This window comes from Oppia nitens, unplaced genomic scaffold (assembly GCF_028296485.1).
Source record: "Oppia nitens isolate AA-2021 unplaced genomic scaffold, nextdenovo-longstitch-racon4-pilon3 scaffold3_pilon_pilon_pilon, whole genome shotgun sequence".
Classification (NCBI taxonomy): domain Eukaryota; kingdom Metazoa; phylum Arthropoda; class Arachnida; order Sarcoptiformes; family Oppiidae; genus Oppia; species Oppia nitens.
In genome coordinates, this window is record NW_026533221.1 from 7,663,142 (window position 1) to 7,680,951 (window position 17,810).

Sequence of the window (17,810 nt, forward strand, 5' to 3'; positions counted from 1 at the left end):
TCATTTGTCAATCGCTTGTTTTGAACAAAACCAAAAAAGTTTTGTGCATTTCATGTCAACTAACAGTGCATTGATTGCAAATATATTACTCACTTTTGGATAAAGTATAAGACGACAAATCGATGCAATGGTTGACACGTTTTCAACTGTTCTCAAAATTCTTTTGCGGCGAAAGACTAATTCATCACCAGTTGGTGGCAAACCTATACCTCAAAAGTCATTATCTGTTGTCGACATTACCTGTTTGGGTGAGTCCGCACTTATTTATTATTTATATATGTGTTATATACAAAAGTCATAAGTTTAATAAAGTTAAAAGTAATCATTTTATTACATTTTTTTATATAAATAGGACAGTAATGCCATATAGTACAGCATAGCCTATATTATTATATTCTTACACTACAACACACTGTATTTACATTATTTAACTCTACTATATTAAATAATCACTATATTAAGTTAATATTATATAGTAATATTATTAACTATTCAAAGTAAATATTAGAAATTGACATTATTTTAATTTAAAAATATACAAAAATATATATAACTTTAACTTGTTACTTTAAATAATTTTAAGTTATAATTTACTAACCTTTTTATGTTATAACAATTAAGTAAATTATTTAACGTTTATTTGGAATTTTAAAATGAGATTTAATATGAAAAATATATAAATACCACTTTTTATTTTTTATCTCATATTTTTTATTAAAATATTTATTTATTTAATTTAATATTTAGTTGTTAACAGTAGTAAGTTTATATACAGTATAATTTAAGAAAATTTTAAAACTGGCAAATTATTAATTAATAATAGCTTACACTTCTAATTTAAAACAATTACTTATTTATAACTATAAAACTTCATAATAATTATTATTTAATCAATAATATAGATCCAAATTTGGTATATAAGCTTATAATTATATGTAATCAATAATATATTAAATAAGCATTGCAATATACAAAAAAATAAAATATCGCAATTTTAATTTTCATATCTTATAAAATTATCTGAGTAATTATAAAAGCTTTTATTTTTAAAAGTTAAGTATTTGATAAATGTTATTTCTATGTATAACTAATGTATAATCTATGCATTAGTAATTAAATATAAATAAAATTTACTAATGTTATACTTAATAATGTAATAATTTGCAAATTAAAAAACTAGTTTATATACAATATTAGATTTAAGCAATTCGTGAATTAAAAAAATAAAATTTAATAAACATTTTTAGCTAAAGTGTTATTAATAATGAAATTATAAGCAATCGTATAATAAAATACATTAACTAATTTTGTTAGAAATATTGAACAAATGACTATTTAATATATACTGAGATTTCAAATGAAAAACAAACGACAATTATTGTGGAAAAAGGGTTTATATTTTGAGATGTAATACAATAAAAAAAACTGGCGATCAATGACAGGCCATCGAGTTATAGATAAGTTTAGTTTGCATTGAGTAAATAAAACTGTTATTATCCTTGTTATCATTGGATGCATTGATGCAAACCTTATAATCAAGTAAAAGGTTTGTCAAAAAAAAAGACATGAATGAGCTTAAGATAAGACTTTGGCCTCACTTAGTCAGCCATTTCATTGATGATTACAGAGTAATGAACTAATGATTATCACATGTCTTCATATGTGACATTAAATTAATATTATTTTAATTTTATTAATATAGTTAAGAAGTCATTTTTAAATTAATATCCAATTTATTAATAAATTAATTCTCTAATTTGATTTTTATAAAACAAAAATAATTTTTTAAACTAATATTATTGTATCGTATTATACAATTTGTATACCCAAATAATTAATTTTTTATAAAAGTTATAATTTTAGTAAAACTTAAATTTTTATCTTAAAATATAAACATTTGAAATTAAATTGACAATTTAATTTATTTGTTCTTTTTATCATTTTTAATGTTATTAATGAAGTTTACGAAATATCATTACAAACAGGAAATGAGACCAATATTTTCTGATACATAAAAAATGATTTAAAATAAATCACTAACTTATGAACAACTTTTCAATTTATTAGTACATATTAGTTACATAATATTGTGAGCAAATATTTTTAATGTTTTATAATAAAAAGTATCTCAAATGCAATTTATAGGTCTAATTAAAACTTTTACTAATTATTTAAAAGAATGTTTACATTGTATTTGAGAATATTATTAAAGTTACGTATTTTTATTATATACTGTCACACATTGTTTGTCTTTTAATATAAGCGGTTATTTTTTTGGCTTAATATAATAATATAAATAAATACTCTCTAATTTGGATTAATACTTTATTTTTCAATAATTTTATTCTATATTTTCTAATTTTAATTTTAAAAATTAATAAAAATAGTTAAGTATTTACTGTATAATACAGAATAAATTAAATTTTTTATTGTTTTTGCTGTTTTTTGTTTTTATGACTTATGATCAGGGTTGCTAAAGGGGGGGGGTAGGGTAGGGTAAGACGTCTTACCCCCCCCTGAGATGGAGAAATTTAATATATTAATAAATTCCCACCAATTTTCAAAAAAATAATTAAATATATTTTATTTTTTAGCTCTTTTATAAATGAATATATATATTATTTCATATTAAAAGTCGAAAACAAATTTTTAGCATAAATTTTAAAAAAATTATATTTTAATATTTTTAAACTTTTTATTAAAATTTGTTAGTTATGGTTGAATATGAAGTACTATCTAAAAAAATATTCTTAAATTAATTATTTAGTTATTTAATAATTATTTCTCACATTATTATTAAGACGTTATAATAAACACTATATCACTAAGTACTATAATACTAAGATAAAGTACTATATCATTAATTTTATAATCAATTTTATAACTAAATAATTGTATTTTTAATTAATTATCATAATTATAGTTATATATTTATGCATTTCTTTATTTTTTATATTTTTGTAAAAATGAATATTTTAGACAACATTTTGAGTATTGAGAATTAAGTTGGGAATATTTTTATTTGTTAATTTATAGATAATTTAGTTGAAATTTATTAAGAATTTATAAGGAATTAATGAGAATATAGTGGGAATTTATAAGAAATTAGTGGGAATTTAGAATCTATATTAAAATGTGTTAGTTATGGTTCAATTTAAAATACTATAATAAGATATATTCTTAAATTAAATTAATTATTTAGAACTAATTAATAATTATTTCTGACAATTTTATTTTTCTTATTATTATTAAAACGTTATAATAAATACAGTACTATATCATTAATTTTTTAATTGATAACTATTTTTTTAAAACAATAATATTTTTATTTAATAATTATTATTATAATAGTTGTATATATATATTTATGCAATTCTTAATATTTAGAAAATATTTTGAGTATTGAGAAATTAAGCTGAGAATATTTTTATTAGTTAATTTATTGGGAATTTATAGGGAATTTTTTGGAAATTTAGAGAATTTATTGGGAATTTATAGGGAATTTACAGGGAATTTATAGTGAATTTAGTGGGAATTTAGTGGGAATTTAGTGGGAATTTAGTGGGAATTTAGTGGGAATTTAGTGGGAATTTAGTGGGAATTTAGTGGGAATTTAGTGGGAATTTATTGGGAATTTATTGGGAATTTAATGGGAATTTACTCAAAATTGGCAAAAATTGTCGTTTAAAAATGCAATAAAAAATGTTCACCCCATCCTATACCCCCCCCCAAGCTTTTTCGAAAATTTTGCCATTTTACCTCCCCCTATACCCCCCCTGAAATCGAAAACCTTTAGCAACCCTGCTTATGATCTATAATATTTAATGTGATAATCAGTATTGATACAGGTATAGAATATAAATTAGTATCATAATTATAAATAATGATTTTTATTTATTTTTATAATAGTTATAGAAATTTGTTAAAACATTTTGGTGTAATTATGATAAACTTTTACTGTAATAATATATTGAATTTGTTGAATAGGTTTATCAACGACAATAGGAACCGGTGTTTACACAATCCTCGCACATACAGCTCGTGAATATAGCGGACCTTCAATTGTATTGAGTTTTCTTATAGCTTCAGTGGCCTCAGGCCTCGCAGGTATTGAATTTATGTAATAATAATAATAAGAAAAATAGAGACTTTCATAAAGTTTTACTCAATTTTATATAAACTCAAATACAAGTGCTGAGCCAATCAAATATTATAAAAGATATTTATTTGTCAAATAAGAAGAATCCAATTATTTTTGATTTATTTTTACTTCAATCGAGTCATGAATTGCTCTCAAACACGAAATTATCTGTTTTTGTATACAACTATTAGTTTTATGTCAAACCAAAAAAATATAATACTGTAATTAGAATTAATTTTTAATTAAATTTTATAAAATTATATTTATTATATTACAGGACTGGCATATTCAGAGTTATGCACTCGATTTCCAAGTGGAGGTTCGGCCTATTGTTATGTGTATTCAATTTTGGGTGAATTACCGGCTTTTTTGATTGGTTGGTCATTAGTTTTTGAATATTTTTTGGCTGTCATATTGTCGACTAAATCCATTACCAATTATATGAACTACTTGTTAAACGACACGTTTGCCAATAGCTTTACATATAATGTATTCAATGATTCAAATGGTGGCATATTTTTTGACATTCCCTCTGCTTTACTTCTATTACTTATTGGATATGTATTAACACAAAATCTCAAAGTAATGTCAATACAGTTATATTTAATGAGATGAGATTTAGCAATATATACGACTAAACTGTTATTTTGTTTCAGAATTCATGCATTTATAATAATATTCTGGTCTTTATATGTTTACTAATCACTGTTGGAATCCTATTAAGTTGTCTATCATTAGCAGATTGTGACAACTGGACAGCCGGTCCCGGATTTTTTCCCAACGGAATTGTCGGAGTAAGTCTTGTTGTTCCCAAATAACAATATTTTTTTGTTATATTTCAAATCAAATTATTGAATATATAAATGTATCATATTTTTATTTATAACTTAGACAATAGTTTGCAAACAAATATTGCATTATTATATTGAATCAAATATTATGATATTTTGATTATATTGCTATTTTTGTGAAACTATTTATTATTATCTTTTCATTGATTAGATTTAAATCCATTTGAATATTAAAAAAAAGTTAGGCTTTTAATGTGACTTTAGTATTAAATGCGTTTATACCGTACAATAAAAATAAGGCAATAGTGTTTGTATAGTGCTTTTAAGAAAATTATATGTTATATGAATTGAATTTAAATTTTTTATTGTATACTATATTATAGATATTTTCTGGAGCAGCCGTTTGTTTATTTGTATTCAATGGTTACGACATTATTGGTTTGCTATCTTCAGAGTGTCGCCATTCATATCAAAACACAACTTCTGCCATAAGTTTAACGTTTGTGTTGTCTTTGATGACATCATTTAGTCTCTCGATTGCCATCACATTATTAGTGCCTTTCTCTTTGCTCGAAACAAACGCATCGCTTATTAAAGTATTGTATATTTAATATTTTAGTTTTTACAGTTGTTTTGCATAATTAAAATTTTAATTTTTAATTATATTAATATTATTTAGATATTTGTTACGAGAGGTTTGAATGGTATGAAATACTTTGTGATTATGGGAGCCATTTGTGGTCTAATATCGTCAACAATTGCATCTTTGCTTTCATTATCTCGTCTTTTGTATTGTTTATCAAACGATGGCTTACTCTTCACTTTTCTTTCAAAATACGAGTCCAACTCAGGAGTAGCCAAATGTGCGACCATTGTATCAACAGTTGTCTGTGCCATCACTTGCATTCCATTACAAACTACAACTATATTGAATTTTATCGGAACAGGTATCTCATGAATAAGCAATTAATAATTCAATTTTGTTTTTTGCTTTTGCATGTTATCCTGCAATAAATCAAATATATATTTTTATTTCTTTGTTAATTTATTTTTATGCGATTTTTTTATTTTTAATAAATTAATGAATTCATTTTTTATTAAGATTAAACTATATTATTTATATATTTCAAACTTATTATCCAAAACCTGCGAACCTGAACACAATTACACTATTATATGACTTATATATCTAATATAAAAATATTATTAATATTAATACATTATATAGCATTAATCAATGTAATGCAATGATTTAATATAATGTTAGCAAATATACTGTACAGTACTGTATACTAAGTATACATATATATATATATATTTATACTCAATTTATGACACTTTAAGAATATTCTGTATATTTTGTATTATAATATTGTTATCAAAACTGCACTTTTAGTAGAATGTGTTCTCTATATTGGCATCGAATGCAAATGAGTTTCATTTCTATTAAACTTAGAAAATATAACTTAAAGAATATTATTGATTATTCTCTAAAAAACATTTGAGAAAATCATTCACTTATAAAAAAATGAACGAATTCTCAATTTAAGGAATTAATTAAATGGATAAATAAAGTATGTTATTGTTGCAAGAAATATATAATAATTCAAATTTTTAGATTTTTAACACAAAATTTTTTAGATTGAAAAAATTATAAATAAATTATATACAGTATAGTACAGTACATGTACTGTATATTACTATATAACATAAACTGTAGAAAATACAATACTTACATTTAAATTTAAATGGATATAATTTATATTTTGTGTGATATTTACATTAAACTAAGTTTAATATTTAAGTGATATAACAATTTAAATAACAGGAACTATATTTGCATATATGACGGTCACTTTATCAATTTTATCACTTCGGTGAGCAAATTTTACAATAAAGCAATGAATCAAATTATCAATTATTTATTGTATTTATTTATTAATTCACAGCTATTGTCGCACTGAAAATTTGCCTTCAGATTCATGTGAAATGCTATTAAGAGAAAACAGTTATATAGATATTAGAGAAAATTCATTACATAATATAACCCAATCTATAAGTGATTACTATCTTAATAAAAGGCAAACTATATTGAAATCAATAGCAAATGATAGCCAATTGATTGAGGAGTTGCCTAATGATAACTGTTTGAGCGAAACATTTTGCAATTGCATTCAAAGCGATCGTCCATTGAATTGCAGTCATCATCACAGCTATGGATCGCTTCCAACCGCAAGAACATTGTCTGTCGAGTTAATCAATCAAACAGTCATTACATCGGTTTCTAATCTATCACTTACTACAAGACAAGAACCAACTGTTAAGTCTGAAAAATTTGTTTTAGGTATTCAAATAAAATAATAATAAAATATATCTCAATTGTTGAACTTAAATATAAATAAATTATATTTACTAATAGTCATATTACCTATTATGATGGCAACAATGTTTATAATGGCCATCACAACAGTACATATGCCAAACCTATTACCCGTTGGCATCCAATGGAGTTTACAATTGTTTTCCACTCTTTTATTTATTGTTATATGTGTTTGTGTGGCACTGATGACAGGTCAGCCCCGACATCATGTCTCGACTTCCAACAATAGTATGCCGTGTATACCATTATTACCCATTTGCTCCATTTGGTTGGATATACACTTAATCGTATGTTTACCATACACTTCTTGGTTGGCATTTCTCATTTGGTGCTTATTTGGTAAGACTTTAAGTGTTCATAATATTAATATAACTATTGAAAGTCCTTACAAAACAAATTAATGTTTTATTATTTCAGGTATTTTTGTTTATATGAGTTTTGGGGTCTGGAATAGTGTTCAGGCTTTGGATGGCTTACAACCTTTAGATAGCATAGAGTGCTTAGAGACCATTGATGGCGATGATTGCAATGCACACGAAGACTATCAATATATTAATGAATTAGCACTCATTGAGACCAGTGATGAAAGTCAAGAGTTTAATATATGTGACATTATAGTCGGATCATCCGTTTAAACATTTCATATACTGTACATATCATTTCATTAGATTTTGTAGATCTAAAATTAATATAATTTAAATATACAGTATATTTCATATTATTGTATAAATCTATCACATTTAAAGTAATAATAAAATTAATTTATAATTAAATTATTGTAGAATAATCTTAACAATTATAATTATGCGCTAATAAAATAACAAAATTATTTATTTTATTTTTTAGTAATGTTTCCAAATGTTATGTGTGAAACATCTTTTATAAAATTTAATATTAATTTTATTTCCATTTGTTATACAGTTTATATGTATAATATTACCAAATATGAAAACTTTTATCAAAGCAAAATAAAATAAATATTATATATTTTATGCTTCAAACAAGTGAAATGCAAAGTGAAATCGGATCAAAACATATTATAAATTAGATTATGTTTTATTCACGACTACTACTTGACAATCGATATTACAAAGCATTGGTTTGTTTAATCTTAAACTTATTTATTCCTAATATATTGTAGACATAAACATAAAATTTATACTATGTTTTAGCGTAAAACAAATCAAGATTTCTCAACTATTATAGGATATTACTGTATACTTGTATTGATATTATATTTAAGGGATTTAAATTGTAAATCCAATCAAAATAAAACAAACCAATTATTTTAATTTAATAATATTTTGTTTCAAGGCTTTACACAATGTTTATTTAATATAACTTTTTAATTTAATTTGCATAAATGTAGCCAATGTTCACATCATTTTCATGATAAAACCATTTTTCATTAATATTGTTTTAATCTTAACACGCAAACAATGTAATGCAAAATTATTATATTATTATAATAAAAATAAAATTTACTAAAACTATAATATTATATATTGTAATAGAGAGAAGATTTGGACAATCGTTTATCACTTTAACAATAAGCCGTCAAATGTTATATAACAATATGTTTTCATTTATGACTTTTAATAAACTCGGCGTCGAAATGATGGATACGGATTGATGTAAATTATTAATATTGTTATTTGATTAACACATCACGTACTGCACTGTTATTCTTTTGGTTAGTTATTTTGACAGTAGTTGTGCTCTACCGGTGCCCAAACAATGTCAAACTATAGAATATATAAAAATAAATTTGATCAATATTTTTACTACATTTATATAATTTATAGGCAATGGTATCACGTTTTGCATTACTTTACAGACATGTGTAATGTGTTTAGCAGTTAATAAGATTTATAGTCATTTTATATCTTAATTTGTATTCAATTTTCAGGTGATTTGTATTTAACAATTAACCAAATAATCATTGATTATATTTTCACATTTCTTTAATATATTTTGTCATATCATTTGTTTATTAATAAATAAGTAGAAGTTTATTCAAATAATTTTAATACTAATATGAAAATATGAGTCAAAATTATTATCACCTTTAATATTGTTAAACAATTAATTATTAATAATATTAAACTAAATAAAAACAATTTTACCTTAATTTATAACTTGTAAGTCACGTAAGTTATAAATGTGTTATAAATACAGTACATAAAAATGCTATTAAAGATTAAAATCATATTATTATATAGAAATGAAAAAATATTTATGTTATTTATAAAAGTTTAGATTTTATTTTAAAATTTTATTACTTTACTAAAGTTTTTAAAATAATATCATTTTCGTTTATAATTAATGTATTTCTTTTAATCTTTAAAACGGATTAATATTATTTTAATATAAATTTAAATAATTTTTTATATATGTAATCTAAATTAATACCTTAAAATATTAAACAAAGTAATTTTATTTATATATTTTATATATCTATTTTTATATATAATTATTTTTTAGCGTAATATTTCACAATTTCTCAATTTTTACACTAATACAGTATAACATATCCTAGTTTGTACAAAAGTAATTTTATTTTTCAATAAAGTATTTAAAGGTTATTTCAATTATATTATAATTTTTACAATATTAAAACAATAGTAAAAAAATCTATAAAATTTCATTTTATTTGTAGATGTTTTTTTAATTAAATTTAACTAAATAATTATATTAAAATATTTTTAAACAACTAATTATATAGATTGTAAAAAATCAGAAATCATTTAAAAATTACTTTTATACTAAATTAAATTATACTATTTTCAAATTGCCGCAAACAATCTATTTTTTAATTTGATTAATCAATAATTTGCAAAATTTGATACAGCTACTTTTTGAGTCATGTTTTTAAATAATAAAAACAAATAATTATATTAAGAATAAGAATTTAATTATGCGAAAATGTAATTTATTTTTTATAATAATTTAGAAAACATTGTAATTTGTATATAATATTAAAATACAAATTTGACACATTATTTTAAATTAAAAAATATTTTTAAAATTATATTTAATATACTGTAAAGTTTATATACAGTTAATTTCTATAATTAAATTTCTACTATAAAAATAAAATTACAACAGCACAGTTTATCAACAATGATATTATTTATTTTTAAAAAATTTATAAACCGGTAATGTTTGTCAATAATACTAATTTAATATTAAGCAAAATACTTATGTATAATGAATTTGATGGCTTAAAATTGAATTCCATGTTAAAACTTTAATAAATAAATTATTAAATGATATTTAGCTATCAATATCAAATTAACTATTACATTATACAATATATCACTAATAATAATAATATAGATGAAACTTAATAAAATTATTCAAATATTGTCTACTGTAAGATCAATATTATAATGAAATCTAATAATATCTGAAAAAATAATTAATAAGCAGTTCATCAATTTCATGCCAAATATTGTCTACAGATAACTTAAGTTTATTGTAATTTAATAAATAATACTAAAATATCATATAATAAAATATAATTTATAAGTTAAAAGTGCATTAATTGCTAATTAATTAGTTATAAATAGTTGTAATACTTATATTAATATTATATACTAATGAATATAAATTAGGAATATTCAACATAGTAAAAGTACAACATTTTTTTTATATTTAAAAATTAGAAATAATAAATTGAGATTCAATTAAATAAATACTTTATTCAACTAATATGTTATCAACAATTGCTATTTAGTTAGTTATACAGTATAATAATACAATAGAAATTTATAAAAAAAATAAACTAAAATCATACCATAAATTGCTGTTTGTATTACACTATCATTGATTTAATCTAAAGTATGACTTCCATAGAAAGTGATTGACACATAGTATTGGGTCTCTAATACAGTATAATACTAATATAGTGTCTAATATAATGATATATATTTAATATACGGTATAATACATATAAATTTTATATAGTCATATCCACCCATGATTGCTATTAATATAAGTTATAAGTAATGTATTGATTTTTAAGTAAAATAATTATTTTCCCGGTTTTCCGCTTGTATTTAAAATTTCTTATGTCTACCAAATAGAGCCTCAAGAATCGTTATCTATACTACAATCAAATAGTATTAAGTAAAGAAAATAAATTTTTGCGAAAATATTTTTAATTTTATTATTCAAACTTGAGATCGGATATACTTATAACCTAGGTGTTAATTTTTTGTAAATATACTGACTACTCATAAAACTTTATTATTAAAGTTATCGTCATTTTATACAATTATACAGATTAAAAATATTTAATATATATATATATATATATATATATATAATTAGCTAGAACTAAAATTTAAAAATTACATAAGAAAAAATATAGTAAATAATATAATATTTTAAAAATAACAATATTTATAGATTATGTTTAATATTACAATTTTACACAATGGCAGATCTTTAAAAATTAATTATATTTCATATAAAAGAACAAAACTGAAAAATATTGTTTTATTATAAAAAATTATTAGTAATTTTATCTATAAGTAAATACTATATTATATATATTTTTAAATTTTAATTTTAATTGAACATTTATATATTGTTATTAATTTTATTTAAATATAGGCAATTATTATTATATTTACAAAAATTAACACCTAGGTGATAGACATACTGGCTTTGATATTCATAACATGTGATATTTGTTTAATGGATTGAAATCCGAAATAATATTTTAATTTCTCAATACTTTTTGATTATAATAGAGATAACGATTATTGAGGCTCTACTACCAAACATGACCTGAGTATGCGATTCACAAAATTTTATACTAACTATAAAAACTTATAAATAATTATTTCATTGTTTTTGTTGAAATTGAAGTGATTCTTCATATTTAACTACACATTTTAACACCAAAAAATTAGGAATAAATGTATTTTATAAGGACTCACCTAACCTAACCTTACTAAACTAACCTAAACTAAACTGTAATATAAGTGAATATCAACAATGTGAGTCCTTATAAAATACATTTATTCCTAATTCCAAAAATTATATTTTAATTGAAACTAAAATTGCAATATTTATTTAAATTATTATTAAAAAGTGTCTATAAATTTAATAATATTTAAGCATCATGAGATAAAATTTACTAAAATTACTATAAATGTAATACTAATTTTGATTTATTATTTAAAATAATTAATGAATCAATAATTGATATACTAATAAATATTAATAAGCAAAATATTATATTGTATTTAATGTAAATTAGTAACTTTTAGTTTTTACATACAACTATGTAATAATTATTTAATACATTTATTATAACTAAAAGTCAATACAATAGTTATAATACTGTATAACATACAGTATATTAATACTAATAAAATATCATGTAATTTATGATTCATTGTAATTGTGATTATTATATAATAGAGAAATGTATTACAATATACAGCACAACACAGTGTTGTCCACAAAATACATTACATTGAATGTGAGTCCAAACCAGTAATTGTTTCGTCAATAATGTGTTTGTTTTGATAATAACTGTATTGAGTGTCACATGAATTGCATTAGTGTTTAGATAAGATTGGGTTCAATACATATCAACACTATTTATGGATTGAAAACATTTATTACAAACAATATATTAACACATATTTTATGAACAATTTGTTGATTAAAGTGCTGACAAACAAACACTTCTTGTATTTAATTTGATTGTCAATTGTCTTCAGTGATCAACAAAAAAGATGGTAAGTGTCAGCACATGTCTAACATATCTGATAATCGTATTAATGATATAATATTTTTATTAAGAGTGAACAACAATTGGATCACGCATTGGATCTAATGAGACGATTGCCACCGCAACAGATCGAGAAAAATTTACGCGATCTCATAGATCTGGTCAGTGGTGACACACATCCGGACCATTAATATAATAACCAATTGAATTGTTATACTATATATGTAAATATGTCTAATAGGTTCCCGATTTGTGTGAAGACTTGTTGTCATCTGTTGATCAGCCGTTGAAGATAGCGAGGGATAAAGAGACCGGAAGGGATTACCTCTTATGTGATTACAATCGCGATGGAGATTCATACAGGTATTGATAGGTGATGTTTGGGTTGTTGTTGTATATAACACTTAGTCATGATTTGCATAAAGGTCTCCGTGGAGTAACAAATACGACCCGCCCTTAGAGGACGGAGCGATGCCGTCGGATAAGTTAAGACAACTGGAAGTGGATGCCAACCAAGCCTTTGATCAGTACAGGGAAATGTATTTTGAGGGCGGAGTTTCATCTGTCTATTTGTGGGATTTAGATAACGGTTTCGCCGGTGTTATACTTATAAAGAAAGCCGGAGACGGGTCTAAAAAGATCAAAGGATGTTGGGATTCAATACATGTGGTCGAAGTGCAGGTATGGATGTATAGCTGATCTATTTATGCAGAAATTAATAAATGATTTATTTGTAGGAAAAGTCGAGCGGTCGTAATGCTCACTATAAACTTACCTCAACTGTGATGTTATGGTTGCAGACCAACAAACCGAGCTCAGGGACCATGAATTTAGGAGGTAGTCTTACCAGACAAGTCGAGGCCGATAATACAGTAAGTGAAACAAATCCACACATCGCTAACATTGGAAGAATGGTTGAGGTTTGTTGACATCGATATTGATGTATATCTTAATCAACTAATGAAACTATTTGTGGTGATGTAGGACATGGAGAATAAGATCCGCAATACGTTGAATGAGATTTATTTTGGCAAAACTAATAGCATTTTAAATGGATTGCGTTCAGTGCAGTCATTGTCCGAACAGAAGCTCTCGGAAGCGCTTAAGACAGACTTAGCACAAGCGCTTCAAAAGAGACAGAAAGCAGATTTGAATAATTGATGAAAACTTAATTTTATTATTATTATACCCAATGAGTTGTACAGCATTTTGAGATTTTCGATACTTGTCTTTAAGTTTAAAGTTTTTCAATAAGATTAATAACTAATCTTTTAATTTAATTATAAACATATATTTAATTATTATTTCATCGATAATTATGCATATATTGGTTCTTATCGTTTAACTTTTTAAGTCATTCTTTAGATTATTTACAATTTAATAACAATTTTTTTTATAACTTATTGGTTTAAATATTTATTCAATTTATATATAGAAATGCATTGTTAATATATAAATATATTTTGTTAAAAATTATTTTTAGGACAATAACTCTTTATTAAAATAAGCATTGAATAACACAATGCTTAAAATTCCTTGAAATAACATCAAAACAACTATAATAATGGTTTTATTAAATTGTAATTAAATAAATGAATAAATTCATAAATTTCTCATAAATTTATTGTCTGCTTTTTAAAACTTATATTATATTTGATACTTTGGTTATTATTAAAGTTAAGTATTAGGTTTAGAATTAAAGATGAAATAAATTTGATCGGCATATAATAAATTGGTACAAATGTAAGTTCAAACATATTAACCTAATATTGATAATTTTAAATACGTTTAATAAATAAATTTCGATAACTTTAGCGAATATTATCGATATGTTTAATAAACTCTTCGAGTGCATCATATTTTCCGATTTTATTCAGTAAATCATTTAAAATACGTTTAACAACAGTGTCTTTACTACGATTGACCACCGATGACATGAGTAATGTCTTATACAAATATCGCAACCAAAATAAGTTAGTCCTTGGGTTCCACTTTTGCCAATCATTTTTGGCCTCTCGAGTCATACATCTGTAGACCCAATCCTGAAGATCTGGATTTTTGATAGAAAGCTTTGGATTCAAACGATTAGATAGTGAAGTATAATACACATTGTTTCCAAACTTTATCCGCGAAAATGTTGTGTCAATTATAAAAGCTTTAATACCGAAACTTTGAATTCTATAGGTTTCAGTTTTGATGACATATTTAATGGTTGTTTTCTTAGTTTTCTTTATAAGTATATTAGCAATATGTAGATCCCGGTGCTCGAACTCATACAAACACTCACAAACAGTAAGCGCTAGAGTTATTTGATAGCAAACACTTAATAATTGTTTTGGATTGACTTTCTTGTGTCGAATGGATTTCCAAAGAGCTTCTCCACAATATTTCATTGTAATGACTAAATAAAGTTTAGGAGTTCCCGGAATATCTCTGTTTTGTTCAATTTTGTCCAATTTGTCGACCGAATCATTAGTGGCTTTGATAAGCAAATAGTTTGGTATCGATCCCTGAACTAAACGTACGGAAAGCATTCGTGGAAAGGAATGGGAGATAAACTCATGTCCTCTTTGATCACATATTGTTCGATGCAATGCTGACAACCATTTTGTCACCATTATCTCATTGAGCACTTCCGACAATAACTCTTTACCCTCAAAGTCAACCCCATAAAGCTTTTTATATAACTTGGATGATATGACATTTACCACTTTAAAGACAACATCCTTCTTAAGTGTAGTATTATAGCCTTTACTGACCAGACTATAGGAACCGGTTTCTAATGGCTGTAAATTACTGTAAGCAGTACTCGAAAATTCAATACCAAAAGGCATAGGATTTGTTTGTTGACACAAATCTAATATAAGTCCTAAAAACTGATCCACATCTGCACTCTTGGCTGATGTGATGCTTTGAGAGTCTAAAGAAAGATCCGATGAAGATATCATTTTAAATATAATACCAATTATAAACACTTATTTTTATCAATTTTGTTATTTTTAAACCAATTATTTTAAATAAATAATTTATATAATAATCTCGAGAAAAAACTATATAATAATTTATTAAGTATTAATTTTCCAACAATTTCTAAAATACTCTTACGTTTTAATAACTTACTGGTATTATATATTAATACTGTAAAAGATTATTACATATTTTCTATGTCATATAAATTATAATTTTATATTCAAATACATTTTTATTACAATTTAATTTACATTTGTTTCAAATTATTTTTTAACAAAAAGTATCTTTTATAACATTTAATCAAATTTTTTTTTCTCTCTATTGTCATACATATTGTCATTTATAAGATAAGTATAATCTTTATTTAATTAATAATCAATTAATATTATATTGTTAGTACATTTCTTTAATTATAATTGTTTTAATATTAGGGAATTTATTAATCATATCATTAAATGTTTTCTGATTTACACCTGAAGTATAATAAAGTTTAAGATATTGAAGATGTTTTAGTTTAGACAAACAATTAAGTGATTTTTCGCTAATCATAGTCTCTAAAAGATAGAGATATTGAAGTCGATGTAAATTGTGGTCAATATTGTCGAAGAATGAGTCGTTGATTGCATGACTCGGTTTGTGGCGAATGTATTGAGTTATCCCTAAATGTGTTAAATATTTGCATTTATTCAAGAATTGACTCTTCATTACAAAGTCATCCCAAAAATATCCATTAATATGAAGACGTTTTAAGTGACTAAAGTTGTCATTAATTGGTTGTATGATATCTGATAATACATTCAACGAGATTTCATCAAAAGTTAAGACAAGTCTTTTAAGTTGACAACAATTTTTAGTAATTTGTTTGAGTCCATCATCAATGACCACTTTGATCAACAAGTCTCCAATCCAATCAAGTTTTAGGTGTAAATCAACCAATTGTTTCATTTTAGACAAACCAGTAAACAATGTTTTAATAAAAACTTTATGATCATCAGTGATATCATTCAAGTCATCGTCTATTTCTTCAACTGAGTTGTCGTATATCTTAATTACCATTGATTTCATTGTGTCCTTATAATTGTCAACAAAATTATTCAATACAATTGAATCTTCCATACGATAATCAACTAAACATTTTCTTAAACTTTTGAACACAATTTTATTATTATTATCAAAAAATTTATATATTTTATAATTATATTCATAAACATTTAGTCGAAATTCAATGACATTTTGACAATTTTTAACGTTTTGGTCAAAACAACTAATCAATTCTTCATTTTCATAATTTCTTATATAAATATCAATAATTTTCAGTTGTTTGGCATATTTTGCAAAAAAATTATCCACAGTTTCGATGAGTATATTATCACACGGGTAGATGTGAATCGTATGAATATTATCACACAATTTTATTATTATTTGAAATAAGTTATCAATAAATTGAGAGTTCATACTATCGCACAAATCTATGCTTTCAATGTTTGGTAACTTTTTAAGCAATGTCTCAAAGTTAGACATATTTGAGTAAATATTTTTAGTTTTACTATTAATATTAAGATCTGTGATTGTCGTCAATAATAGCCGTTTCCATTGAGTGGACACACATTGATATCTGAGTCTATCATCTAATCTTAAGTAGTTTAGTATGACTTCACACAAGTCATCACCAAATCTATCAAATGAATCCTTACTGTTACTACAAAATCGAGACATTTTTACAATTATTGTTTAAATATTACTTTAATTTATATTTATTAAAACACTTAACAAAAA

The 17,810-nt window shown here is 23.5% G+C and overlaps 2 protein-coding genes across 2 annotated transcripts; both read left to right on the forward strand.

Moving 5' to 3' along the window:
* The first annotated feature begins 47 nt into the window (after nucleotides 1-47).
* Nucleotides 48-7,947, forward strand: LOC128958079 (cationic amino acid transporter 4-like). Its single transcript, XM_054303895.1, has 10 exons — nucleotides 48-248; nucleotides 3,988-4,107; nucleotides 4,419-4,723; nucleotides 4,798-4,935; nucleotides 5,316-5,528; nucleotides 5,612-5,879; nucleotides 6,761-6,809; nucleotides 6,882-7,276; nucleotides 7,352-7,651; nucleotides 7,730-7,947. Exons 1-10 carry the CDS (start codon nucleotides 128-130, stop codon nucleotides 7,945-7,947), a joined length of 2,127 nt encoding a protein of 708 aa, XP_054159870.1. The 5' UTR covers nucleotides 48-127.
* Nucleotides 7,948-12,985: 5,038 nt separating this feature from the next.
* Nucleotides 12,986-14,331, forward strand: LOC128958665 (F-actin-capping protein subunit beta-like). The gene is made up of 6 exons (XM_054304566.1): nucleotides 12,986-13,071; nucleotides 13,136-13,225; nucleotides 13,306-13,427; nucleotides 13,490-13,745; nucleotides 13,802-13,984; nucleotides 14,049-14,331. Exons 1-6 carry the CDS (start codon nucleotides 13,069-13,071, stop codon nucleotides 14,223-14,225), a joined length of 831 nt encoding a protein of 276 aa, XP_054160541.1. The 5' UTR covers nucleotides 12,986-13,068; the 3' UTR covers nucleotides 14,226-14,331.
* Nucleotides 14,332-17,810: the final 3,479 nt, after the last annotated feature.